The following is a 27639-nucleotide window of genomic DNA, read 5'->3' as shown; positions in this document are numbered from 1 at the left end:
GTGAAATCCTCCGGATGTAACAATCTATTAATAATTCGGTCACAATTTTTGTTAAAAAACAGGATGTGAGAGGGTAAGGATTCTGTCAATTAAGCCTAAGATTGGATTAAGATACAATTAAGATTTAAATTGATATAAAAAGGATATATTTATTAAATTATTACATGTATTCCACGCATGCAAAAATATTACTTTAATTTTAAAAAATATTACTTCAATAAAAAATAAATAATTATAAAAAATTAGATATATTAAAAAAAAATACATAATGAAAATAAAAACTATAAAATTTATTAAAATAAAACGTGGAATAAAAAGCAAAGAATATAATAAAAATAAAATTAATAAAAATGAAAAGTAGCATATTTTTGGTAAATTACTACATTTTGACCACCACGACCGCGACCACGGTCACGGCAACGACCACGATCACGTCCATGCCCACGATGGACACCTCGTCCACGATATCTATATTGCTTGGCCAGTTGTGGCTGCTGCTGCTGTTGCGATTGCTGCCGCTGCTGCTGCTCCAGTTGCAATTGTTCTAATTGCCGCTGTAGAGGCTGTTCCATATCTGTAAAATATTTTAATTGGCGTCTTTTTTTTGCATTTTGCTCGAAAGCGCTGTAACGCTGCTCTTCCGGGGCGTCGTTTTGATCAAAATTCTAAAATATATAAAACGAGCAAATAAATTTAAAAATATAACAGAACATATATATATATATATATACCCAGATAACACAGAATATTCTACGGATATTCTATGTTGAGACTAATATTCTTTTCTAAGAATATTCGTACAAAATATTCATAGAATGTTCCTAAAACATTTGAAAATTTGTTGAACATTTTGAATGTTCTAGGAATATTCAAGAATATTACTAGAGAAGACTTTCTGCAGAGTGCGCTTCAATCGCTTGTTTTTGGGAATCCCTTGGCGATACGTAATCACATATTGCATGCAGGTTTATTTTAATTAATTGTGATAATAAGTTATCCGCTATTCCGTAATTTCTCTCTTCAACAAATCAATTTAAGAGAACTACAGAAGATTTTCCGTGAGCTGGCCATGATATATATTATATTATCTGCTTAGTTTAAAAATTGTAATTTAGGTTAGATTACTTAAAACTACAGTTTTTCATCATTAAGTAATTATATTGTAGCATAAATAATTTTATTTTATGACTACATATCTTAAAATTTACTATTATGTACAAAACATATAGAAGCATAATAAAGCGCAAATATTCAAAAGCAACCTTTTATGGAAAAGTAAGCCACAATACTGCTATTGCGCTAGATTCGCAATCAAATAATAATGTTAACAGTCCTTATAATAACAGTCGAAACATTGATGATATTAATTTTCCAAAACATATTTCCGAAGAAAATATTTCTGATAATAAAAGTTTAATCGTTTTTAATAATTATGATAGCAGAAATGACTATGACAACTCATCAAACATGTCCTCTAATAATTCAATGGAAAACTTAAATTCTTCAAATACTGTAGACAATAATATTGATAATTATGACAGCGGAAGCAATTATGACAACTTACCAAATATGTCTTTTAATAATTTAACGGAAAATTTAAATTCCTCAAATAGCAGTGATAACGACATCGAAAATAGATTTATTGAACAATTACGTTTATGGGCAGTTACAAACAACATAAGTCACAGTGCACTAAAAGGTTTATTAAAAATTTTAAATTCATCAGGAGGTCATTCAACTTTACCTACTGATCCTAGAACACTGCTTTCTACTCCTCGAACTAATCTGTATAAACCTATAGAGTCAGGAGTGTATTCACATTTAGGAATAAAACAAGCAGTAAACAAACTTATTCATTTTATAAATAAGCCACTTAAAAGTATAGAATTATTAATTAATATAGGTGGTCTGCCCTTAAGTAAAAGTTCAAGTAGTCAAATTTATCCAATATTATGCTCTATTTTTGGTTATTCAAGTGTTTCTGTTATTGGAATATATCATGGCTATGAAAAACCTTCTAATGCAAATGACTTTTTACAAGATTTTATGGAAGAAGCAATATTGTTAACACAAAATGGATTTATTATTCAGGAACACACTTTACCATTTGTTATTAAAGGGTTTATTTGTGACGCTCCAGCCAAATGTTTTATTACATATACTAAAGGTCATACTGGTTTTTTTTCATGTACAAAATGCATGCAAAAAGGAAGATATATTAAAGGTAGAGTTTGTTTTCCCAATATTAATTAAAAAAACAGAATTGATCAAAATTTTCGTAATAAGTTACAAGCTCAACATCATACAGGAACATCAAAATTAGAAAATATTCCTTGTCTTGACATGATTAAAAATTTTCCACTTGAATCTATGCATCTAATTTACTTGGGTATTATGAAGAAGCTTATCGTTAACTTATGGCTTTTTGGAAAAGCTTCGAATAAAATATCAAAAAGTTTTGTAGATAATATTTCAGAATATCTTACTTTTATAAAACCATACGTCCCATCTGAATGTGTGAGAAAAACTCGCCCAATTGAAGAAGCTAAACGTTGGAAAGCAACAAAATTTAGATTCTTTTTGTTATATTGTGGGCCTATCATCTTAAAAAATTCAATATCGGACGAAAAATATTTATATTTCTTGTGTTTGCATGTTGCCATTAGATTTTTAAGTGCTATTGAACTTTGTTAGAATTATTTGACTGGGGAAGTGATTAATCAGGAGACACACTTAAGGATACGAAGTGACTTTACTTTCTGAATGTAGAAATACAAGTACTCATCTCACGGGAGTTTTCTCGAGGCGCTCTCGCTACTGCTCGCAGCGCCGCTCTGGTAGTTCTTAACTTTTCGATCGCGCTTAACCACGCGCGAATATTTAAATGCCATAAACTTATATAATAAGACAATTCGGACACGCCGCCCGCCTTGACAAATATACTTATATTTTCAATAACACGCATAAATGACAAACAAGTTTTAGAAAAAAGGCAAGGAAACTTAATATATTCTAAATATAATTGAGTATTGTGTTTAATCAAGTAGAGGTGCAATATTTACAACGGCCCTTTTGTAGGTGCCCTTTTCGGTGCGTACCGTGACGACTCTGATCACCCCATCCGTTCCTGGATGAACTTCTTCAATCCTCGCCATCGTCCATTTCAGGGGCATACTTTGATCCTCCTTTAACATTACCAATTGGCCCACCTTGAATGTTCTCTCGGCTTCTGTTCGCCACTTATTTCTCTCCTGATAGGTAACGAGGTATTCTTTCTGCCACCGGGACCAGAAATGATGTCGAATTTGTTCAACATGTTGCCATCTTCTTAATCTGTTGACTGGTATTTCCTTTACATTTGGTTCAGGATAACTTTGTAGACTTTCCCCTATTAAAAAATGGCTTGGAGTCAATGCCTCCATATCATTGACATCGTCCGATATTGCAGTTAAGGGTCTTGAATTGAGTATAGTTTCCACTTGAGTCAGGATGGTACTCATCTCTGCCACCGTGAGACATGCTTCGCCTACTGTTCTTTTTAAATGCAGTTTCATAGATCTAACCGCTGCTTCCCAGATGCCTCTGCAATGAGGTGACCTGGCTGGGATGAAATGCCAGTTAATTTGTTCGGACGTTGTATATTCTTGTATCGATTTTTTGAATTCTTCCGTGTTCAGGATTTCCCGTAACATTCGTTCCGCTCCTACGAAGTTTTTTCCGTTGTCCGAGTATAGATCTCTTGCTCTTCTTCGACGTGAGACGAATCTTTTTAACGCAGCTATGAAGGATTCTGCCGTTAGATCCTCCACCAATTCGATGTGCACTGCCTTCGTGCTCATGCACACAAATATAGCTACATAAGCCTTGTATGACTTTGCGTTCCGACGAATTCTGTCTCTCACCTGGAACGGCCCGCAGTAGTCCACTCCGCTGCTCAAGAATGGCCTTCCGATGTTCACTCTCACTGACGGTAGTTGGCCCATTAGCTGACAGCCGGCTGATGGATAGGCCTTGCGACATTTGACGCATTGTCGAACTATTTTCTTTATCTTATTTTTTGCTTGAATTGGCCAAAATTCACCTTGGATCGCGTACAGTGTGGTCTGCGCACCGGCATGGAGTAGCCTCTCATGATAATGATTTATCACCAATGTTGTGAAGTGATGTACCGCTGGGATTACGATAGGATGCTTTGTTTTTTCTGGTAATGATGCTTGTTGCAGCCTTCCTCCGACCCGTATAATACCTTCCTCGTCCAGGAACGGATGGAGAGGCTTTAATTTTGATTTTAATGATACGTTGCCTTTAGCACTTAACGCGTTCAATTCTTCCTGATATTCGTCACCTTGTATTAACTTAATTATCTTTAGTTTTGCCTTGTGTTTCTCCTGTAACGTTACTTTTCCTAGTATGGTTTCTTTCTTTTCGCCCTTGCATCTTGTATTTTCGATAAATTTTAAAACGTAAGCGACAATCCTAATTAACTTATCTAAGGTAGAGTATCTCGCGTAATCTAATACTGAACTTTGCTTGACTGTTACTGCTATCACAGTTTGTTTTTTCATCTCTGGTGCGTCCATCAGTGGCAATTCCTCACCTTCTATTGGCCACGTTTCCTCGCTAGCTTGTAGCCATGGAGGCCCTTCCCACCATAACTTTGTGTTTATCAAATGTTCAGAAGTTTCTCCTCTGGAGATTAAATCGGCGGGATTTTCCTTAGATTTAATGTAATGCCATTCCGAAGGAGAAGAAATGCCTTGGATCTCGCTCGCCCAATTCGCCACAAAGGTCTGCCATTTTCGCGATGGTGACTTTATCCAGGTTATCACAATTTGTGAATCGCACCAGAAATGTCTTTGGCTTATTTTAATATTTAAACTATCTAACACTCGATTCATTAAGTTTGCTAATAATACCGCCCCGCACAACTCCAGTCTCGGCAGTGATAACGCTTTCATAGGCGCTACCCTTGATTTTGAACATATTAGTGCAATCTTTATTTTGTCTGGCCTTATCTGTTCTCTCACGTATACGCAGGCTCCGTAAGCCCTCTCGCTAGCGTCGCAAAATCCATGTAACTGTATCCCTGTGCCTGCATCACCGGTTAAAATCGCTCTTGGAATCTCTAGTCTGCCTAACATATGCAGATGTGATTTTAGCTGCTGCCATTCTTTATATACGCTTATGGGAACCGACTCGTCCCAGTCTAAGCCCAAACTCCATAGCTTTTGCATCAGTATTTTTGCTAAAGTTATTATAGGCCCTACTAAACCCAACGGGTCAAACAATTTACAGATTTGTGACAATATGGCTCGCTTTGTTGCGCGCTTTTCGTGCTCCCTCGACTCCACCTCGTAGTGGAATGCGTCGCTGGAAGGATTTCATAATATTCCTAGCAATTTTGATTCCTCTATTTTATGAAGTTTTACTAACTCGTTTTTATTTGACTTTATTTCTTTTGCGTTAATTATGTTCGTGTTCCATTTGTGCAACTCGAATCCTCCTTTAGCTAATAATTCTGTTAGTTGGTTTTTTAATTCTGTAATTTCTTCGATAGAGTTTCCCCCTGTCAATAGATTATCCATATAAAAATCTCTAATAATTACTTCCGCGGCTTTGGGAAATTTTTCTTTTTCTAATTCCGCTAATTGGTGTAAGCACCGTACAGCCAAAAAGGATGCTGGCTTTGTACCATAGGTTATTGTTAGTAATTCGTATTCTTCGATATCCGTTGTAGGATCTTCCCGCCACAAAATTGATTGCAACGCGGTTTGCTCTTTATGTACAAATATTTGTCTATACATCTTAGATATATCTGCACTTAAAACATATTTAAATCTTCGGAATCTTATTATTAACGAAAATAAGTCTAGTTGTAAGACCTGACCTTTGTATAACGCGTCGTTCAACGATTTACCCTTTGCCCCTTTGCTCGAGGCATCAAAAACTACCCTTATTTTCGTTGTGGTGCTGCTTTCTTTAAATACCGCGTGATGCGGTAAGAACACTTGTATTTGCCCTTTTTTAATTGTCAAACTTCGTTTCATGTGACCTAGCGTTAAATACTCTCTCATAAAATTGACGTATTCATTTTTAAATTCTTGATTTTTTGCGAATCTTTTTTCTAACGATAAAAATCTTTTCAAAGCTATTTCTCTAGAATCGTTTAATGATGCTAATATTTCTTTTTTTACTGGTAGTTTAACAACAAATTTTCCCCCCGGTTGACGAGAGTATGTTTCCTTGAAAAATTTTTCACAATATTTTTCTTCTTGATCTAAACCCGTTTTGTTATTCGTTTCGTAAGCTTCTACTTCCCAGAATTTGTGTATTGTTTCGTTAATTTGATCTATTATGCTTAAGTTGCAACTTATTTGTGTCGCTTTCTTTGCGTTATTTATTTGTGTAGGTCCTGCAACTACCCAACCGAATAATGATTTTTGTAACGTGGGCATATTTTTTCCTAATTTTATTTGTCCTATGCAGAATAAATCCCACAATATTTCTGAGCCTATTAGAATATCTATTTGACCCGGCACGTGGAAATTTGGATCTGCTAATCTAATATTTTTTGGTATGTTTAGCTTAACCGTATCACATTCGAATATAGGTATCATTGGTGTAATTTGTTGTATGATTATGCACTCTAATTCTGTACCAAATGTACCGAACCGTGATGTTAGTTTTATATTTACCGATTTTGTCGCTCTAGAAACGCTTCGATTAACTCCGTTTATTTTAAACTTATCCTCCGTTGACTTTAATCTTAATTGTTTGGCAAAACTTTCCATTATAAAATGCGATTGAGAACCACTGTCTAACAGAGCTCTTCCTTCAACATATTTTCCTTCGTTATTTTTTATTCTTACTACCGCGGTAGACAATAGCGTTTGCTTCGCGCATTGTTTCGATAGAGCCGATGCACATACGGAAGTGCTTGCCTTATTGGAATCTGATTCCTTTTTTGTTTCTTGATTATTTGTTTCGTTTTTATTTTCTCGCGAGGGTCCACGATCTTCGTGCAATAGCGTACTATGCTTTTTTGAGCATATTCTACAATTACTGGCAGTGCAGTCTTTAATCGTGTGCTTGCTTCTAAGACAGTTTAGACACAGTTTCATGGATTTTACTTTATTTAATCTTTCTGTGATAGGAAGTTCTTTAAATGTTTTGCAATGGTATATTCGATGATCGCCTTTACACTGCTCACACTTGACGTCAGTCACGGCCGCGTGGGATGCTATTACCTTAACATTAGAGTTTTGTTTTAAATTTGTGTTTTGATTTCCTATGAAAGTTCTTCTGGCAACTGCTTCTAAAGTTTGACACCTTTTGCTTAGAAATTCGGTAAAGTCCTGTAATGTTGGTAATTCTCTTGGTTCTAATGTATTTTCCCATTCTTTAATCGTAATGAAATCCAATTTGCTTGTTATAATGTGAATTAAAAGATCATCCCAATGACCCGTCGGACGTTTCAGTGCTTGCAGTGCTCTCGTGTGTTTTAATAATCCGTCTAGAATGTAACGATTCGACTTTTCTCGCGGTCACGGATTAGCTCGCCGGTGCCAGGGTCGAGAAAAGAAGGAACTCCGATTTGAAAGAAAATTAACAAAATATTTATTTAAATCAATTTCTCCTCACACTCCGTGATACAAAATAATAAAATAAAATTTATTAGGAAGAGAGGAAGTTAACACCTTCGGAACTCGTGTTCCCCGGAACGTTTGATCACACACGGAAAGAACCTAAAACTAATTGTAACGTACTCGCATAGAGAACACATAGAAAACTTAAACTAAATTAAGCGCTCGCGGCGTAGATTGAGACGCGGATCTTACAAACTAACGCTCGGAAAATATTACAAGTAACGCGACTTAATGCTAACGCAACTTAATATCTATTGCTCGCCTGAGGAAGGGGTCACGATACGCTCGCTTTGTTAGGAGGGCGCTTATTCGGACGGAACGCTCGGGACGGAGGATATCCAAGGAAAAATCCGGCGAGGAAGTTGTAACTCCGGGTAATCGCGTCGTCGCCGACCGAGTGAAAATATTCTAAATCTGCTCTGAAAAGAAAACAAAATTAAGAATCGAAATTTAAGGACAGGTAACAGGCAAAGAAACGGGTATCCGAGTAAGCCCGGTATCAGGAAGCCGAGAGTACCCGGCGTAGAAGTGCGGTACGGAATAACCGAGTACGCCCGGTATCAGGAGACCGTAAACGGCCTGTGTCAGGAAGCCGAGAACGCCCGGCACAGGAGTGCGGGTAACCGAGAACGCCCGGTGTCAGGAAGGCCGTAGCCGGCCTATGTCAGGAAGCCGAGAACGCCCGGTGTCAGGGGTTTTCAAGAAACCGAGTACACCCGGTATAAGGAAGCCGAGAACACCCAGCCAAGGAGCTCCGAGTATTCCCGGAGTGTCGGTACCGGTGATTTGGAACCGACTGGATGTTCCTTCCTGGTGTGGCTCCGTATTTATACCCTCCAGCCGCCCACGCAGTCGGAACCACGTGTTTACCCCACTTTTCGGCGTGTACCTACGCGCACGTGCCCGCGCGATGCTACGTGTGACGTCACGCGACCGGGCGCAAGAGCGAGAAAGAGATATAATTTACCTGTGTAACGATGCTATCGTTACAAGAATATTTCGTAATACGCTACCATTCTCACGCCTTAATATGGGTAATTCGAATATAGCTTTAATATGATTTTGTACCGCTAATCGCTCGTTCTCATATCCTTCTCTTAAACGAAACCATGCATCATTATAATTGACATCCGATATTTCGATCGAAGCAATAGTTTCCGCTGCCTCACCCTTCAAGGACGATTTTAAGTAATGAAACTTTTGTATATTTCTTAGCGACGTATTAGCGTGTATTAAAGAATTGAATGTATCAAAATATGGATGCCAATCTTCATAAGCACCCGAGAAAGTGGGCAAATCGATTTTTGGCAATCTCAAAAAATTGTCATTGACTCTATTTGAAGGATGATTCGCTGGCACTGTTGCTTGCTCGACGCGATTGCTAACGCCGGCCGGCCTTACTCGATCTTTTACTATTCGCTCGCCTAATACCTTTAACTCTATATATTTTTCTTCACAAATCGCCATTTCGGCATCGATCTGCTCATCCGAAATATCCTTATCACATGCTGCTATTTCTATCAACGCTTCACTTAATGTTCGATGAAGCTCGTCCAGTTTCTTTAGTCTAACATTTATTTCTTCTATGTCTACTGTGCTAACGTTCATTTCTCTCATAAAGGTTTCGATTCGAGTAATGCCCGCCTTCGTTATTCTTTTCCTCTGCTTTAATTTTGTTAATTCGCTCATTTTGTTTATTCGTTTATTTTGTGGCGTCCAGACAAAATAAAGTTATGCAAAATTATGCGACTATAGATGATAAATCGTTTAGTGCTAGCTTTATGAAATTATGTATGAAATTATCTGACGATAGACATGTGAACTTATTTAACGATATATATGTGAATTTATGCAATTCAATGAAATTATAACGCTTATGCGACTTAGCTCGCTGCTGTCGTCTCCGGATCGTTGCTGGCTCGTTCGTAAGTACGGCTGTCCTTGTCGCTCGAACGCTCGTACTCTCTCGTTGGCTGCATTCGTTCTCGCTCGCCTGATGCGATCGTACTCGTTCGTTGACTGCTGTCGTCGTCGTCCGCAGGATGCGAACAGACTTGCTCGCTTGGTGTGGTCGTCCGTGCTTGCCTGCACGGAGACGTTCGTAGATGAAGATCGCTCTCGTTCACTTGTTCGGGCAGGCTCGCTCGCCCGCCGCAATGGATTTCTCGCTCGCTAAAATGGACTCGTCCGCCCCGCTCTTCTCGGTCTTTCGATCTGCCGAATTTCGATCTTTATGCGCTTTTTCGGTACCTCGTGTGTCTCGGGATGTCTCATGGAATGCCACGGCTCGCCCTGCTGCTTGACTGCTGCCACCGTCTCGTACTTTCAGCTCGTTCCTCGTTCTCGTTCGTTGCCGGCTTCTCGCTTGCCGGCCTCGTGGTTTCGGACTCCTGTGGTTGCTCGCCTCGTGGCTGCTGGATGCTTGGCTTGAATGCGCCTTGCGATCGTGAATTTTGTGTTGCGGCGCTTAGCTTTTCCTTTTTTTTTAATCCCTCTTTCTCTCTCTCTCTCCTTCTCGAGTCGTCGAATCTCTTTTTCTCACCGACTGCTTTTTCGAGGGATCTCGCCTTGCCGGCTCTCCTCCTTGATCGCCGGTGTTTCTCTCTGGCCGCACTTATTTCGTCTCCCGGCCTCTCTTGCCGGGATCCGGCTCGAAGGACCAATGTTAGAATTATTTGACTGGGGAAGTGATTAATCAGGAGACACACTTAAGGATACGAAGTGACTTTACTTTCTGAATGTAGAAATACAAGTACTCCTCTCACGGGAGTTTTCTCGAGGCGCTCTCGTTACTGCTCGCAGCGCCGCTCTGGTAGTTCTTAACTTTTCGATCGCGCTTAACCACGCGCGAATATTTAAATGCCATAAACTTATATAATAAGACAATTCGGACAAACTTTATCCTAATTATTTAGATTATGTTCAATCATTATTAATTTATTTTGTTAAAAAGTTTATAACTATTTACGGAGTGGAGTACATTTCGCATAATGTCCATGGTTTAATCCATGTTGTTGATGATTGCAGAATTTTTGGCAATTTAGATTCCTACAGCGCTTTTCCATTTGAAAATTATCTACAGCATTTGAAAAGATTAGTGAGAAAACCTGATGCTCCTTTGGCCCAGATTATTAATCGTTTGCACGAAACTTGCCATTTAACAAACCTATCGAATTAGAAAAAATATCATTGATAAATGAACATTATGCAGGTCCGTTACTAACGAACAATTTTTGTGTCCAATATAAAAAATGTACAATAGGCAGTATTTCTTTAACTACAGAAGTTGGCAATAACTGTTGTTATTTACGTGATCGCAGTATCATTATCATTTATAATTTTGTAAAACAAGATAATGCTTTATACGTAATTGGTAAGAAATTTTTAAATGTTAGTAATTATTTTATAGAGCCATGTAAGTCGTCTCTTTTAGATATATATTTAGTAGACACATTGGGTGAGTTGTCAACATGGCTTATTAGTGATATTTTAAGAAAATTTGTTATTTTTCCCACTAAAGAACATGCGTTTGTTGTACTTCCACTTCTTCATACATTATAATCTTTTTCTCTTAGTCGTAAAACTAATGATATAAATTATAAATTTATTATACAATTTTATACGCCGTAAATTAATAATCATAAAATATTAACAAATTTTTTTTTCTAATTTATGTATCTTTTTTAACTTATTTATCTTTTATCATATTATTAATTATTAATTATGATTATTGTTCCAAAAATATTTCATAATCCATAAGTAATCATTTTATCAAATTGTTCATTAGACTTTATTGCAAATTCATCGAAGCATTCTGTTTAATTGTACAATATGTACATTGGTGATTGTGCACACTGTATAATGAGTTGGACAGTAGTACATTTCATCGAAGAAAAGTCGGTAGAGGCTGTTCCAACATCGTGGATACATGGTGAAACTTGTTATTGGCCACCATTTATTGGTTCAAAATTGGCAAATTGCATTAATAATTGCGAAAAACCCATGCTAAATACTTGGACGCTCCATAAAATCAGGGAACTTGGCAATGGACATACTTATGGTAAATATTTTTACATTTGTTAAATAAAATGTTTTCTCTATGTATAATAAATTTTCATATGATTATACATATGTTTATTATTTAGACACTTTACACAAAGCAAAAGGAAAAGCTGCAATAGCAGAAGAAACATCTGATTTGACATCTGATTATGAATTTGCAAAAAGAAATCGTAAGAGGAAAAGACATTTTGGCGATGAGGATGATTCACCATCTAATAGTTCGTCCGAAGATAAAATAACATCGAATTTAAAACTACCAGAACCACCAAAAAAAAGAGGTAATCTGTAATTTTTAAAAGCAAATTGTGGTTGATGTTTTTAATACTTACATACACAATGAGGATATAAATATTTCACATTTAAATGACGAGAATGACTACTGGTCGAGAGTAGTTTTTAGTGCTCAATAATTTTCTAGATGAATTTATTAACATTTATAAGATTCTCCAAATTGCGCGCCGTATATTTACCAGACTTAAAATAGCTTTAAAGAAAAACCCAGAAGTAATATAAATTACACTAACTAAAATAAATTACTAATCAATTTAATAATTTTGATGCTTACACGCATCTGTACAAACTCCTTTTATCTCAAAAACTGTATAAAAATTTATTGTGAAAAATATTACTTCGGCCCTATTTTTCGCAATAAATTCTTTCACAGTTTTTGAAATGAGAGAAGTAGAGATGCGTGTAAGCATCCAAATTATTAAATTGATTAGCATTTAAATTTAGTGATATTATACCTATACATTCTGAGTTCTTCTAGGTTCTTCTTAAAAGTTGTTATTTGCGTTCGGTAAATATACAGCGCGCAGTTTGGAAAATTTTGTAAATATTTATAACTTTACTTAGAAAATCATTGAGCAGTAAGAATTACTTTCCATCGGTATAGCCAATCTCGTTATTTAAATATGTTGACGTACTTTCCGATCATATAGGGATTTCGTTTGTATATTAATCTTATTTAATAAATTTACAAAAATTTTAGATATTGACAAAACAGATAAACAGTCAAGCACGCAATTATCTTTAATAAACAATAAAATACAAAAAAATGCACAAATGCAAAATAAAGTTATTTACAGGAAGAAAATAGTAAAAAACAATAAAGAGATACCAATATCTATAAAAACATGTAAGTAAACTGCAGTAAAAAGAAAAAGTTATTCCAAGTATTGTATTATTTTTAGTGTTTACTTAAATTTTATTTTATATTTATATATAAAAACTAGAAAAAATTAAACCTAAAATAAATTCAAATAAAATATTACAACAAAATATTTAATTAACTACTTTTTATATTACAATAGATTCACCGAAAACTAAACTCTCACGTTTAAATGAAGAACCAGTTGCTCATTGCTCCTATATGAATGATTCTGGTAAAATATTTTATTTAAATTATCACTTCTTTTAATATGTTTACGCACACACAAACACACATAATTTTATTATATATTTATATTTTAGTTGACACTCAGAAAACACATGCAGTAATAGAAAAGCGAGTAGAAAAGGTATTTCAAGAGAATAAAAACAAGGAGAATAATATAAATAAAAATATTAATGGTAAGATATATTAAACAATAAGAAAAAATGGATAAAATATATTAATGCAAGTTTAGGAAGTGACGCATATTTGTAAAAGTAATATTTAATACAGATTTTCAATAAAATTTGAACTTATTAACTGTAATCTAACTTTTTAAGTATAAAGATATAAATGTTAAAAAATAAAAGCGTTAATACAAAGAATGAAAAAAATTATTAGATTTAATTATAAATTTTGTAAAAAAAGTTGGTTTCATACAGTTGCTTTGCAGTTTTATTATTATATTATTAAATTTTTGATTCATAAATAATGTAATGTAATTTTTCAAAATCGAATATTTACTTCAGCATTACAAAACAAGTAATGAAAACAATACAAGTAATGCTTATTTGCAAGAATCGTTATTATAATAAAAAGTAACTATAATAATAATGCGTAACTTTGTAAAGCAACATTCCCAACCTTATATATTAAATTACTTAAATTATGGAGGTAAAATGAAAAGTAGCGCATTCTTCTGTTGTCTATAAAAAAATCGTGTTAGAAAATCTGTCATTACACTTCTTATTCCTCTGTTAAATAATTTTTCAAATTTTGATTTCCAACAGCAAGTTTTACGACAATTAAATTCGATAAATTTTCGAATTCAACAAATGTCGCAAGATATAAATGCTTTGATGGGAAATATTAATGCTAAAGATGATAATCAATTGTCGATGGAACCAGATAATATAATTTTGAATAAATTTGTATTTCCTTTAAAAACGGAAGCAGACATGCATGAATTGGAAGAATATTTAAAAAACAAAGAACACGCAAATCAATTTGTAAGTAGAAACATTTTCATGTCATTTTATATGTGGATTTCAATTAAACGTTAGTATTTTTTATAGATTACAGAACTGCTAAAAATAGGGGGATTGTCATACAAAAATATGACTAGAAGAATTCTCCAAAAATTATTTTCGGATAATATTGCTCAGACGTACAGTTGGGTTGGCTTTAAAGGAAAAAAAAATTTTTCAATACTTTGTGTTACATCCACAATTTTAAGTATGTATATAATTCGTATTATAAATTACTATATTATAAATCTTATAAATCTTTATATTATAAATCTGTAATAACGTGCTGTTAAATGTATAGCTGCAGTACAAAAAGCCCATACAACCTCACTTGCAGAGATTGAAAAAGTAATTAAAATATGGCTAGTCAAAGCAAAGGAAAGACATTTAAAAAAGCCAAGGCTGACTATTTAGTTGTAATGTTGTAATGCAAAGCAGCCTCCAGATACAAATTGCGACACCAATGAATTTTTTAAATTTAATTTTTAATATTTTTCTCGAATGGGCTGTTTTCCAGTTCACACATTACACTGTTTCTATTATGTAAGTTTTTGTTGGAACATAATTAAAGCTGTAGACTTAATTTATGATACGGTAAAGATTGAACAATAATCTTCTCTTTCATTATACAACTCAGATTATGTTTATATTATAAATGAACATAATTGTCATTTCTATGAAACATTGAATATTTTGTAAAGATTTTTAAAAATATTTTTGATGACACTGACATAACTTACATTTAACTTTTTATAGTGCCAAACAGTGTAACATATTGTGTCACAATTGTTTGACAGATTCGAGTGTTATATCCTGTCATCTGTGGAAAACAGTTTTACATACTTTATTGGAAAACAGCCATAAGCATTTAATTTAATTAAAAAGCGTTTTTGTTATACAAAGTTAAAAAAGTTTTTATTTTACACGATGAAGTTGTGTACCTGAATAAGAAATATCATTTGTGTTTGTATAACTTTGAAGCCTATTCTACAATAACGTAACATAAGGTCGTAAGGCTGTAATACGCGCTTTAAGTCTGAAAACTATAATTGGTAAAAATGAGACGTACAGCCGCGGTTTACAGTCCTATGAGCTTATATATGTTACTACGTTGTAGAACAGAGTTTAAGGAGAATGGTGCCACATACTTAACATCGAACAAATTTTTATTTTTAAATTTTATTTTTTATATTTTTTTATATAATCGGTTTAATTAAAAAATATTGTTTTTTTAAACAAAACAAATTTCTTTGTATTTAACTAAGAAATAGGATTTGTATTTGTGCGTCATTCAAATATATATTGAAGTTTTATATACATATATGCATCTATATGTCTATATATAAAAAAAACGTTATATTAATTAAAATAAGGATTACTATTTAATATAGTTAATGTGTAAGAGGTATTTAACTGTGAAATTAGAAAACTGTTTTTATTCTATATAAACTATTTATTCTATTTCTTTAGAAAGATAAACAGGATATGCAATTTAAACCTAAATAAACAGAATAGTTTTCTAATATACAATGTATTATATAATTATACACAATTATATAATTTCTTGTATTCTTTTATGCATTTGTATATTTTAGGAATTTTTTGTAACAAATTTCTACATTTTGTATGAATTAATTAAAATGAAACATCCTGTATATGTGCATTTCATAATATTTACCTAATATTCCTATTATATTCTACGAATATTCTATGATCATTTCGTGGAACATTCTATAGACCTTCTTAGAATCAGAAAAACAGTCTCAATTGAACATGCTATGAATATTCTTAGAACGTTCGTTGCCTCTTAAAAATATTACTTGAGAATATTCCAAAGTTTTCGAAGAATATTCATAGAATATTCTCAGAATGTAACTGTGCTATCTGGGAGTGTATATATATATATATATATATATATATATATATATATATATATATATATATGTTCTGTTTGTCACGTACTTTTCTTTACGCCGGAGAGCGACAGCGAAATACGCGATCAAACAAGGAAACTGAGGTGATACGCAAAACACGCGCGAGAGCGACGAAAATACAGATAGACGTTCAAACCAAATCGCGAAATTGAGCGCCAGACGCGATTACACCGGTCGCGTCGCCGGGTTCACTTTTCCACGCTAAACGCTATTTCATATCACGCGATAGCTCGTTACACAAAAACGCGAAATTGTCGCTCGCACTCGGCCAGCTAGCTCCTTTAATCGGTAGAGGGGCAGCGTAGCGGAGACAGGGACGAAGCGGCTCTCTCGCGGGAGGAGACGGGTAGGCGAGAAATTAAACGAAGCTAGGCCGATGTAACAAGTAGAAATCACATGTATTATAGTGCATAATAGAGACGGCATACAGCAAAACAAGAAAAAAAGGATAAACCAACGTAAAAAGAAAAAAAAAATGAAAGAAATAAGGAGTTGGCGAAAGAAAAAAAATAAGCAGAACGCGAGAATTACCTTAACTTCTAAAACAATTACGCTACACGCGCAGACTACGGCGACTGGTCCCGCGCGGAACACGACAGTCAATCACGCGCGTTCGGAACGGCGCGGCAAGAACGCAATAGCCGAGCCTTCGCTAAGACGAACCAAGTAACGCAAAGACAAAGTATGTAGAATAAAAGATTCGCGCCGACAACAACGCAGCGTCGAAACCGCACTACAAAATTATTCCAACACGCGCGAGACAACAACGCGCCGATAGCTCGGACGGCCGTGCGATCATGGCTGCGACACGACTCGCGCACGTGCGCGAGGGCCTTGCAGCTTCCCGGGAAGCTGGTCGTCCGCGAGCTTCTACGGCGGGACAGCTGGGTGCCTCGACAAGGGCACGCTTGAGGTCGAGAGCCAGCCAAACACGGGAACGCGGTGCCTTCAATCGCCACACGGCGGACGCACACGCACACTAACCTAATGGCTCCACCTCAGAGCGCGAGTGAGTCGGCACCGGCAACTCGTGGCTTCACAGAGTGTTTAGAGGGTCACCTCGACAACGGCGCAGTCCTCCTCCTAGTCTCCGGGACACACGGGCAGAGATCATCAGGCCGGGCACCAGCGATAACCACTCGCCGATATCACAGGACGATATCTCTCTCGCTCGCTTCCGACAACACGCGCTCTCATCACCGGGTTGCACACAAAAGCCTAGAGGATCGTGCTCGATACGCGATCGATGGGCGCTATCCCTCTCACAGGGGGCGCGATATCCTTGCGCGGCCTATCAACGGCCGCCCTCATCTAGCCGTAACGTCACGGCAGCGCAGTGTCGGGTCTCCACAGGTAGCGCGCGGTCCCCGTCGGCATCCGAGATCCTCGCCGCTATCGCCGTCCTAGCGGACGACAGCAGCAAAATTCTCGAGGCGATGTTTCTCCGCCGCTATTATTTCAGACAGCGTGCATCCGACGGCCCTTATCCTGGCCGTTCGTCCGCTTTAACCTGTCCATCCTCAGTGCCTCGCGCGAGCCTCTCCCGCGCGACGCTTACTTGTCGCCAAGTCTCGTCTCGTCCTCCTCTCCGTCGGCGATTTTCCGTGCGCCGGCCCTGGACGATTGTTCGCTCCTTTTCTTGCCGCCGTCAAGATCCTTCGTCGCTGCTGTTCCTTTGGCGACGTTTGTCGAGGCGACCATGTTTACATAAAAAAATAAGCCGCGAATAAATAAATGAAGTTAATAACGCTACGCAGTCCCGCTGGAGATTTTGCTCTCTCGCTTCGTGCCCGGCCCGGTCATATGCGCTTTCTTGCGCATTACTTAGGCGGAGGACAGAGTGGCGAAGCAGGTAAAACTGCCACGTCACTATATATATATATATATATCTTTTTCTTGTGTGCGTTTGTTTATATATGTGTATGTATATATGTATGCATCTGTGTGTGCGTGCGTGCGTGTGTGCGTGTGTGCGTGCGTGCGTGCATGCGTGCGTGCGTGTTTAATATGATTCCCCTCTTTTTCTGTAAACCTTTTTCTTCTACTGTTATTAATAATTACATCACTACCGCATTTACTACATTTGATACTGCAATGTATATTTTATCCCCCCCCCCCTGTTAATTATAAAATATATTATAAAATTGTTTAATAAAAAGTAAACATTGTGTTGGATTAAAAAAATTATTAGTTTTTGTGCAATGTAGATTTTTTTTATTAAGGCATAAAAACAATTTATTTTATAAAATTAATTAATTTAATTAATAGACACATCCTACTTACAGACAGAAATCTTAAAACGAGGTCTACAGATGTACTGCTCCCTCCACATGAATTTGCAATTTTCCACACGAAGAGAGGTCCACCCCCCTCCCCGCGCGGTATATTAGATATATTTTGGTGGATATAATTCTGCAATCGCACGAAAAAAAGCTGGTAGACGTTCTTCATATTTATGAACGCGTTTGAAAAGAAATTCAGCTAAATATCCCGCTAAATGTGCAGTGCGTGTTCCAAATCGTGGAATATTTGCTCTTACTTCTCTTCAAACGCGTTCAATGTGTTGAATGTGGGCTCCTGTCAATAAAACTATACTTTTATATTTTTATATGTTTTGTAATATAGAAAATACGGTCAATATATAAATTTGTTAGCTACATATTTAAAATGTCTATATTTACCACTGTCTGGATCAACAAAGTTTATGGAATGATTAACTGTCAGATGCTGGAAGTCTTCACTGTTTAAACAGTTGTACGACTTTTAACAATCTGACATTATTGTTGTTCCAGCTAGGATCCACTCTTTTATCTATTTAAGAAGTGTTGTTTGTGTGCGATCCGGTACTGGTACAAGAAATATTTTTCTTGTACCTCTTTCGTAGCCACCAAAGATCCATTTTCCTTCAATAATTCGGCCAGTTATTCTTTCTTTTGCCGATTTTAGCTTCATCTACTTCTACTACTGTATTGGGTTCTCCAAGTTTTGTAGAATTTTTTTCGGCCCAGTTGATGCAAACCTATTATTTGGTAATATTTAACTTTGCATATATGTATATGTATATGTATATGTATATGTATATGTATATGTATATGTATATGTATATGTATATGTATAACATTAAACTTACTTCTCGGCAAAAAGAAATCCAATCCACTACCGAATGCTCAGAAATTTGAAGTTCTATGGACAAAAATTGTTGGCGTGGAGGTCATTAACACGATATAATATGCAGTTAATCTGCATAGTGTTTCCAAGCTCAATTTGGAATTGCTGAACCATGTATCAATTTTTGCACTTGCCTTGAAGTTACAATGTTTTTTTACTTTTTTCTTGTGTTTATTTTTTTCATAATACACTTTATGACAATGAAATAAAAGCTTTTCTTTATTAATTATTACTGTATTATTGCACCGTGGACACGTTATATCACTATTTATTAAATTATTTAGAATTAAGAAGTCTATAAGTTTTTCTTTATTGTGCGTCACTGCCAAAAAGTCGTGCAGTTGCATGTTGATAAAATGATAAAATAGCACAATAGAAGAAAAAGATTTACAGAAAAAGAGGGAAATTATTTTAAATTGTGTTTTATTTCGTACTCATCACTCAGACAGCTGTCACGTGACTACTTACTATACTTCACTTACACGTTCTCAATATCCCTCTATGCCATCAGTGTGATAGGTTTTCTAACCTCAATAGTAGTCAACTTTATTGCTTGATATCTCGGTTTGCGGGGCAGAGCGACACTTTTTTCCGCCAGATTCGTTAGTTTCATGTGAAAACGCGTCAAATGAGCCTAATTTCATCAAAATCTGTGAGGAAGACTGTCTCCTTCATAATTACCAAACGCGTTACCAAAATTATCTTTCAACATTAGTATTAAATATATTAATCCTACTACTATCCTGGGTATTTTATGTCGAACTGATTCTTGCTCGTACAAGTTTCTTACAAGTTCAATGGATTATTAAATTATATACATTTTATTATTTTCTAAAATAAAGTTTTAATTTGTTCTAGGAAACAGAAAGTATGTACTTAAATTTTTACAAATTTTTTGAACCATTTAAAATAGGCGAAAAAAATGGACAGATTTGAAATATCCAGGTTAGTAGAAATAAGCAGTTGTTTTGAGTATGGTATTATAAGAGATTATATAATATATAAGAGATTATATATTATATTACCTTGCATTCCACTAGTTAAATTAGACTGCTCCATTGCTCTTTACCTTCGATATCTTTTCTAGAAATATAAAATGTTTACAATAAAACGAATATGTACGATGTACGCGTAATGAAAAATTATTGAAAACCATTAATGTCGAACTTACTTATGCTCTTGTTTTCGCTGATCTTGTCTCCACTACGGTCGCAAAATGACTGACAAACTAAACGTCGAAATTCGAATTTCTCAAAGAAAGCGAAGAAAAAATAGAGAAAGTATATACGACTAAATGTAACAATGTTAAGTTCGTGTAAGCGAATAACAATGAAGGTAAGTAAACGTGACTTTAACAGATTAAACGGTACAGAAATCAATACATGTTTACTTCGAAAAAGAAAAGATACATAAATAACAACCAGATCTAATTTATGTGAAATTATAAAATCCATCATCAGTAAACTTATGAAAATACTAGTAAAATCAATAAATTATTAGTTAACAATATTAATGTGTTTAACATTTTATGTGTTTACATTTTATTTAACACCGAGATGCCGCTCCAAAAATATTAAAAGAATTAATATCTTTAACTAACAATTTATTGATTTTATTACTGATATTTTAATAAGTACACTGATGATGGATTTCATAATTTCAAACATATTAGATCTGGCAGTTTAGAAGAATATAAAATGGTTATTCATGTGTACACGGAAAAAATGACTATGGGTGTAACAACAATGATCTCTGTGTTTGAAAAAGAAATATATGTGAATTCTAGTTATATTGATATTATATTGAATACATATGTTAAGGTATGCTAATTTTTACAGTTTTCACACCCCTAACCCATAGTCCTTAAAATAAATAACATTAAGTTATAATATCTTCAAATATGGTTGCCACAACCAAAGGATTATTGCTCTCTCTCTCTAATGTGGTCTGCAGCATAAATAGTATGGTTATGAGATCTATAGAAAACAATTGCACAATACACTAAAAATTTATTTCAATTCAGTAGCAGTTCTTATGCTATATTATGCGAAATCACATTCGCGGCGAATTTTGTCAGAAATTTATGTTTGCTAGCAGATACATCAAGAGTGTAAAACTGCGTTCCGATGTACATACACTGCTAGTACTGAAATTCTATAGATACGTGAACTTCAGATTTTTCAGTTCTGATTGAATTTCGGAACACAGCTAAGTATTACTCGAGTGTATGTACTTGCCTGCAAGCAGTGTATACATATATATATATATACACTTGAAAAACAAAAGTGTTATGTTATCAGAAGTGTGTTCCCACACAGCACGGAATGTCATCAGAATATTGCAGAAATATTTTAAATGTTTTTTACAGAATATCTCATTTGAAATATTTCTGCAAACTTGCAAAGATGTTACAAATAGGATTTTATTTGAAATATTCTTCAATTTAAAATATTACATTCGCAATATTTTCTCAATATTATGGAGATATTTCGTTTTAGCCTTTCTGAACGTTTCATATAAAATAATCTGGCGACATTCTACTTGAAATGTTTCAGAATGTTGCGAATTAAATATTTGAGATACATCCTATTTTAAATATTACATTCGCAATATTCTCTTAATACTCTGGAGACATTTTGTTTTAAATCATTCCGAACGTTTCATATAAAATAGTCTGGCAACATTCTATTTAAGATATTTATTTCTAACGTGTGCGCATGTGCGCCATGATAATCTGACTCTTGCAACGAGCGATCACATCGCGACGCCTGCCAGCACGTGTCTTGCAGAGATAGCTCGTGGTGTTCCGGCCCTCATCTGTCCGTGTCTTACGTATGCAAACGTGTTAATTCCTCAAGGCAAATTAAATTGAGCTTGTGGAAAATATCTTATATACACTACTCAAAAGAAAATAGGGAACACTTTCCAGATACCAAAAATTAGGCTATTTTCAAATGACTGTAACTCGGTGAAAAATCATCGTAGATAAAAAATAAAAAAAGCATTTTGAAGCTTGAAGATCCAACTTTAACGCTCTATCAGCAGATTTTCAAAATTCTTTTAACTTCCTTGTCTTATGCAGTAAAAAAGCACACCCTCTTTTGTTCCTTAAAATTTCGTATTTTTGACACTTTGCAGCTCGACCAACAAATTTTTTTCGAACAATTCAAGTAAAGCTTCATAAACTACAACATTTTGCCTACAAAAGGCTTTTTTTAAAATTTCTCTACGATTTTTTTTGACCGAGTTACGCTACTTTGAAGCTAAACCTGCATTTTTTACAAATGATATCCGTACTCCGTGAAAAATCATCGTAGACAAAAAATCAAAAAACCATTTTAAAGCTCGAAGTTCCAGCTTTAACATGCTGTTAATGGTTTTCAAAAATTTTCTCAATTTCTTAGTACTATGCCCCAAAAAAGATACACTGTTTTTTCCTTAAAATAACGTATTTTTAACAGCCTGTAGCTCAATAAAAAAATTTTTCTCGACAAATCCAATGCAAGTGCCATAAAGTATGACATTTTCTCTACAAAATGCTTTTTTTAAAGTTTTCTCTACGATTTTTTTTGACCGAGTTACAAGACTTTGAAGATATACATTTTTTACAGTACATTTTTTCGAAAAATGACGTCTACCGCCGACATTAGCATAACCCAATGTGCACCACGTGGAGGTTGTCGGTCGGATTTTTGCACATCGTGTGTGTGTGTGTGAGTGATGTGTGTGTGTGTGTGTGTGTGTGTGTGTGTGTGTGTGTGTGTGTGTGTGTGTGTGTGTGTGTGTGTATGTATGTATCACAGCAGAGATAAGGACCCCGCAGTTCGTCACTTCTGCAGTATTTAATGACTCCAAACCCTCTCTGCTGTGTGTGTATGCGCTCGCGCGCATGAGAGTTCAATAGTGTGTATTTCCTCCTCTCTGATCAATTACTGCTTGCAAGCGTTCTCGCATATTTATACATCTTGCAATACGATCTTGCGGAATGTTGTGCCAAATTTCCGTTAAAATTTCTCCCAATTCTTCTAAATTTCGCGGCTGTTCCTCGCGACGCCTTAATCGTCGTTCCATTTCATCCCAAATGTGCTCGATTGGATTTAAGTCCGGGCTATTGGCGGGATGATTTAACAGTCTAATTGCGTGTCGTTGAAAAAAACGTCGCGTTATATTCGCCGTATGAGGTCGAGCGTTGTCCTGCATAAAAATAAAGTTCCGACAGGTTCGATTTAATAGCAAAACGTGTGGTCGTAGAATATCGTTGATATAACGAACACCCGTCATTGCCGGAGGTGGCAGGATCACTAGATCACTTCGTCTTGTAAGTGATATACACCCCCACACCATCACGGAACCGCCGTTGTAGGATCGTATTGGCATAACGCAACGTCGATCATAGCGTTCATTTCGTCGACGCCAAGTACGTATACGAGCATCATTGCCATAAAGGCAAAAACGTGATTCGTCGGAGAAATATACATTTCTCCAATCCCTAGCGGTCCAATTTATGTGATCGCGCGCAAATTGATAACGTACTTGGCGATGTACGAGTGTGAGTCTTGGTACTTGTGCACGAACACGAGAACGAAGACCGGCTTCTCTCAAACGGTTGCGAATTGTTTGTTCGCACACATGGCGCAAATGAATGTCATTACGAATGTTTCTTGCGGTAATTATTCGTCTTTCTAATGCATAACGAACAATGGCTCGATCTTGTCTATTTGTCGTTAATCGAGAACGACCACTACCTTCACGTCTCGTGTAATTTCCCGTGTCTTGATATCGTAACCAAGCTCTACTCACTACGGACACAGATGCACCAATATCTTGCGCCACATAACGCATACTAAAACCTTGTTGCAAAAGCGCAATTATGCGTGCAACTTCTACGGCCGATAAATGTCTACGCGGCATTTTGAAAATTCCGTGTCGCTTATCACACTGCGAGAATCGCCGGCGTACTAAACAAAATTTTATTGTATTGAGCATGCAATGTTTACATATGGTCATCTTTGTCTAAAAAGAGATTTTTTTTAGACTAAGACGACTATATGTTTACAGTTCACAGGATTGGAGAAATGTATATTTCTCCGACGAATCATGTTTTTGCCTTTATGGCAATGATGCTCGTATACGTACTTGGCATCGACGAAATGAACGCTATGATCGACGTTGCGTTATGCCAATACGATCCTACAACGGCGGTTCCGTGATGGTGTGGGGGTGTATATCACTTACAAGACGAAGTGATCTAGTGATCCTGCCACCTCCGGCAATGACGGGTGTTCGTTATATCAACGATATTCTACGACCACACGTTTTGCTATTAAATCGAACCTGTCGGAACTTTATTTTTATGCAGGACAACGCTCGACCTCATACGGCGAATATAACGCGACGTTTTTTTCAACGACACGCAATTAGACTGTTAAATCATCCCGCCAATAGCCCGGACTTAAATCCAATCGAGCACATTTGGGATGAAATGGAACGACGATTAAGGCGTCGCGAGGAACAGCCGCGAAATTTAGAAGAATTGGGAGAAATTTTAACGGAAATTTGGCACAACATTCCGCAAGATCGTATTGCAAGATGTATAAATATGCGAGAACGCTTGCAAGCAGTAATTGATCAGAGAGGAGGAAATACACACTATTGAACTCTCATGCGCGCGAGCGCATACACACACAGCAGAGAGGGTTTGGAGTCATTAAATACTGCAGAAGTGACGAACTGCGGGGTCCTTATCTCTGCTGTGATACATACATACACACACACACACACACACACGATGTGCAAAAATCCGACCGACAACCTCCACGTGGTGCACATTGGGTAATGCTAATGTCGGCGGTAGACGTTATTTTTCCGAAAAATGTACTGTAAAAAATGTATATCTTCAAAGTCTTGTAACTCGGTCAAAAAAAATCGTAGAGAAAACTTTAAAAAAAGCATTTTGTAGAGAAAATGTCATACTTTATGGCACTTGCATTGGATTTGTCGAGAAAAATTTTTTTATTGAGCTACAGGCTGTTAAAAATACGTTATTTTAAGGAAAAAACAGTGTATCTTTTTTGGGGCATAGTACTAAGAAATTGAGAAAATTTTTGAAAACCATTAACAGCATGTTAAAGCTGGAACTTCGAGCTTTAAAATGGTTTTTTGATTTTTTGTCTACGATCATTTTTCACGGAGTACGGATATCATTTGTAAAAAATGCAGGTTTAGCTTCAAAGTAGCGTAACTCGGTCAAAAAAAATCGTAGAGAAATTTTAAAAAAAGCATTTTGTAGGCAAAATGTTGTAGTTTATGACGCTTTACTTGAATTGTTCGAAAAAAATTTGTTGGTCGAGCTGCAAAGTGTCAAAAATACGAAATTTTAAGGAACAAAACAGGGTGTGCTTTTTTACTGCATAAGACAAGGAAGTTAAAAGAATTTTGAAAATCTGCTGATAGAGCGTTAAAGTTGGATTTCAAGCTTCAAAATGCTTTTTTTATTTTTTATCTACGATGATTTTTCACCGAGTTACAGTCATTTGAAAGTAGCCTAATTTTTGGTGTCTGGAAAGTGTTCCCTATTTTCTTTTGAGTAGTGTATAATAGATTGTGGAAAAAACGAGTGAGAATAAAAGAAACGTGAGTATAAAGAAACTTATTTTCATCTATAATATTTGCATGTCTATTTGCACGTGTGCTTTGTAAGCTTTACGTACATACATGATGCTAGAAATCCGAGATCTCGATTCAAGTTCTCAAATAGAAATATTTGTCAACTATTCTGGTAAGCTCGTATGCAATTTAACAATTAATTGAAAAGGCCAGTGAGACGAGCAAAAAGGTGTAGATGTTCGTATAGCTTATAATACATATTTATTCGTATATAAAGGACACAAACGTTTCGACTCTACGGAGTCTTCTTCAGTGTGTGTGTATTCTTACATTACAGACGTAGAGCGCAAACAAATCTTCATAACAGCCTTTTAAATACAGTAGTCCGGGATTTAAAGCCCATGGTCCGAAATTTCTATTAGAAATATTTGTACTTTGATGACTCTAAATAGCGTTATAAAGTTATTACTAGTTTAATATGTGATTACAGTTACTAAACTTTATACCTTTTTATCAGATCAAGAACTCGAACCAATTTCTAGCATCATGTACACAATATGAAGCTTAAAAGATCAATCACGATGAGTCATATTTGGAGACACGACCGTTTGCAGGATTGCTAATGCAATCATCAGTCATTTTTTTCAGAACCTCCTTTGTTTTCAACTCTATTATTGTCTTTGTAAAACGCGATATTGGATTTTTCATTCTAATATGCTTTGTGCATAATCTAAATTAAATTTCGATTCTAAAATACTTTCGGAACTTGAACTTGATTTTTTGTGCCTTTCATGATACAAAAAAAAATGTATTTCGCGGAGAACGTGGATCGATCCATGTATGTATAATGTACATAAAAATAACTATAAATCGCGTGTGATATTTTAATTGGTTTTCAATAAATTACGTTAGGGTGTTCAATTATATTTTGATCGATTTTATCTTTTCTTCTCTCTATTTTGTTTGAATGACACATGATCCATTTCTCTCAGTTTATTATATGTATCTTTTATAGGTTTTAGAAAACTTCTAGTTCAACAATGTCAGTTATAAATAATAATTATTGTATTAACTTTTGTATTAATCAAAAATTAATTTCTTAAAAATTGCCTTTATAGTTATTTTAGTATCTGTTTAAATACCTTTATAGTTATTTTCGTATCTGTTTATATAGTATCTGTTTAAAAAGAAATAGTTTAAAAAACTATTTCTTTTTAAACAGATACACATATATTTTGAAGAAAAAAATTAGTATTATTATAAGATGCTTTCTAGACGTCGTTTGCAAAATAAGTCGTATTCAGACCGACATATTCGGAGACTATTCAAGCAAAATATCTGTATCAATAGAAAGAATAATTGAACGTCTTCGTGGACAGAAATCTAATAATGAAACATCTTCACCATTGCAAAATTCTGCTAGCATAACTGTTTCTAACGTAGATTTCAATGATTATACCTATGATGACGATGGCTCTTCATCCCGTGAAAGCAATACTTTAAATGTTACAAGTGAAGAAAATGAAGATGACTTAGCTCTAAATACGGAAGTCACTAATAATATTGAAACAGTATTTGAGAACCAATCTGAATTAGAATATAATGTATACAATGACGGTGAAATGTTTAAACAGAACATACGAAATTGGGCATTGAAGTTTTCAATTAAACATAATGCATTAAATAAATTATTATTAACCAGTTAATCCGCCGGTCTGTAAACTGGCGGCGTAATGGTTTTTGACTTTTGACCGCTGTCACCAGTCGTCATGATTCGGGTGATATGCCCCTCCTCATGACAACAATTATTTATCGGTTAAACT

At 35.5% G+C, this 27639-nt stretch overlaps 2 protein-coding genes across 3 annotated transcripts in view; both read left to right on the top strand.

Moving 5' to 3' along the window:
* LOC113005769 overlaps positions 1-27639 on the top strand; it is a 420425-nt gene that overhangs the window by 126722 nt on the left and 266064 nt on the right. The window lies entirely within an intron of this gene.
* On the top strand, positions 11508-14663 carry LOC113003754. Its single transcript, XM_039447443.1, has 5 exons — positions 11508-11706; positions 11792-11993; positions 13808-14090; positions 14157-14316; positions 14410-14663. Exons 1-5 carry the CDS (start codon positions 11508-11510, stop codon positions 14520-14522), a joined length of 957 nt encoding a protein of 318 aa, XP_039303377.1. The 3' UTR covers positions 14523-14663.

Source organism: Solenopsis invicta, chromosome 3, assembly GCF_016802725.1.
Source record: "Solenopsis invicta isolate M01_SB chromosome 3, UNIL_Sinv_3.0, whole genome shotgun sequence".
Classification (NCBI taxonomy): domain Eukaryota; kingdom Metazoa; phylum Arthropoda; class Insecta; order Hymenoptera; family Formicidae; genus Solenopsis; species Solenopsis invicta.
The sequence above is the reverse complement of the archived record's forward strand: the minus strand, read 5'-3'. Positions and strand labels throughout refer to the sequence as shown.

Bases quoted from the DNA above. Each gene is read 5' to 3' on its own strand.
- LOC113003754 (XM_039447443.1), top strand. From the start codon at position 11,508: ATGAGTTGGACAGTAGTACATTTCATCGAAGAAAAGTCGGTAGAGGCT. The intron at 11,707-11,791 runs GTAAATATTTTT...TTTATTATTTAG, and splicing joins TGGCAATGGACATACTTATG to ACACTTTACACAAAGCAAAA. The intron at 11,994-13,807 runs GTAATTTTTAAA...AAATCGTGTTAG, and splicing joins CCAAAAAAAAGAGGTAATCT to AAAATCTGTCATTACACTTC.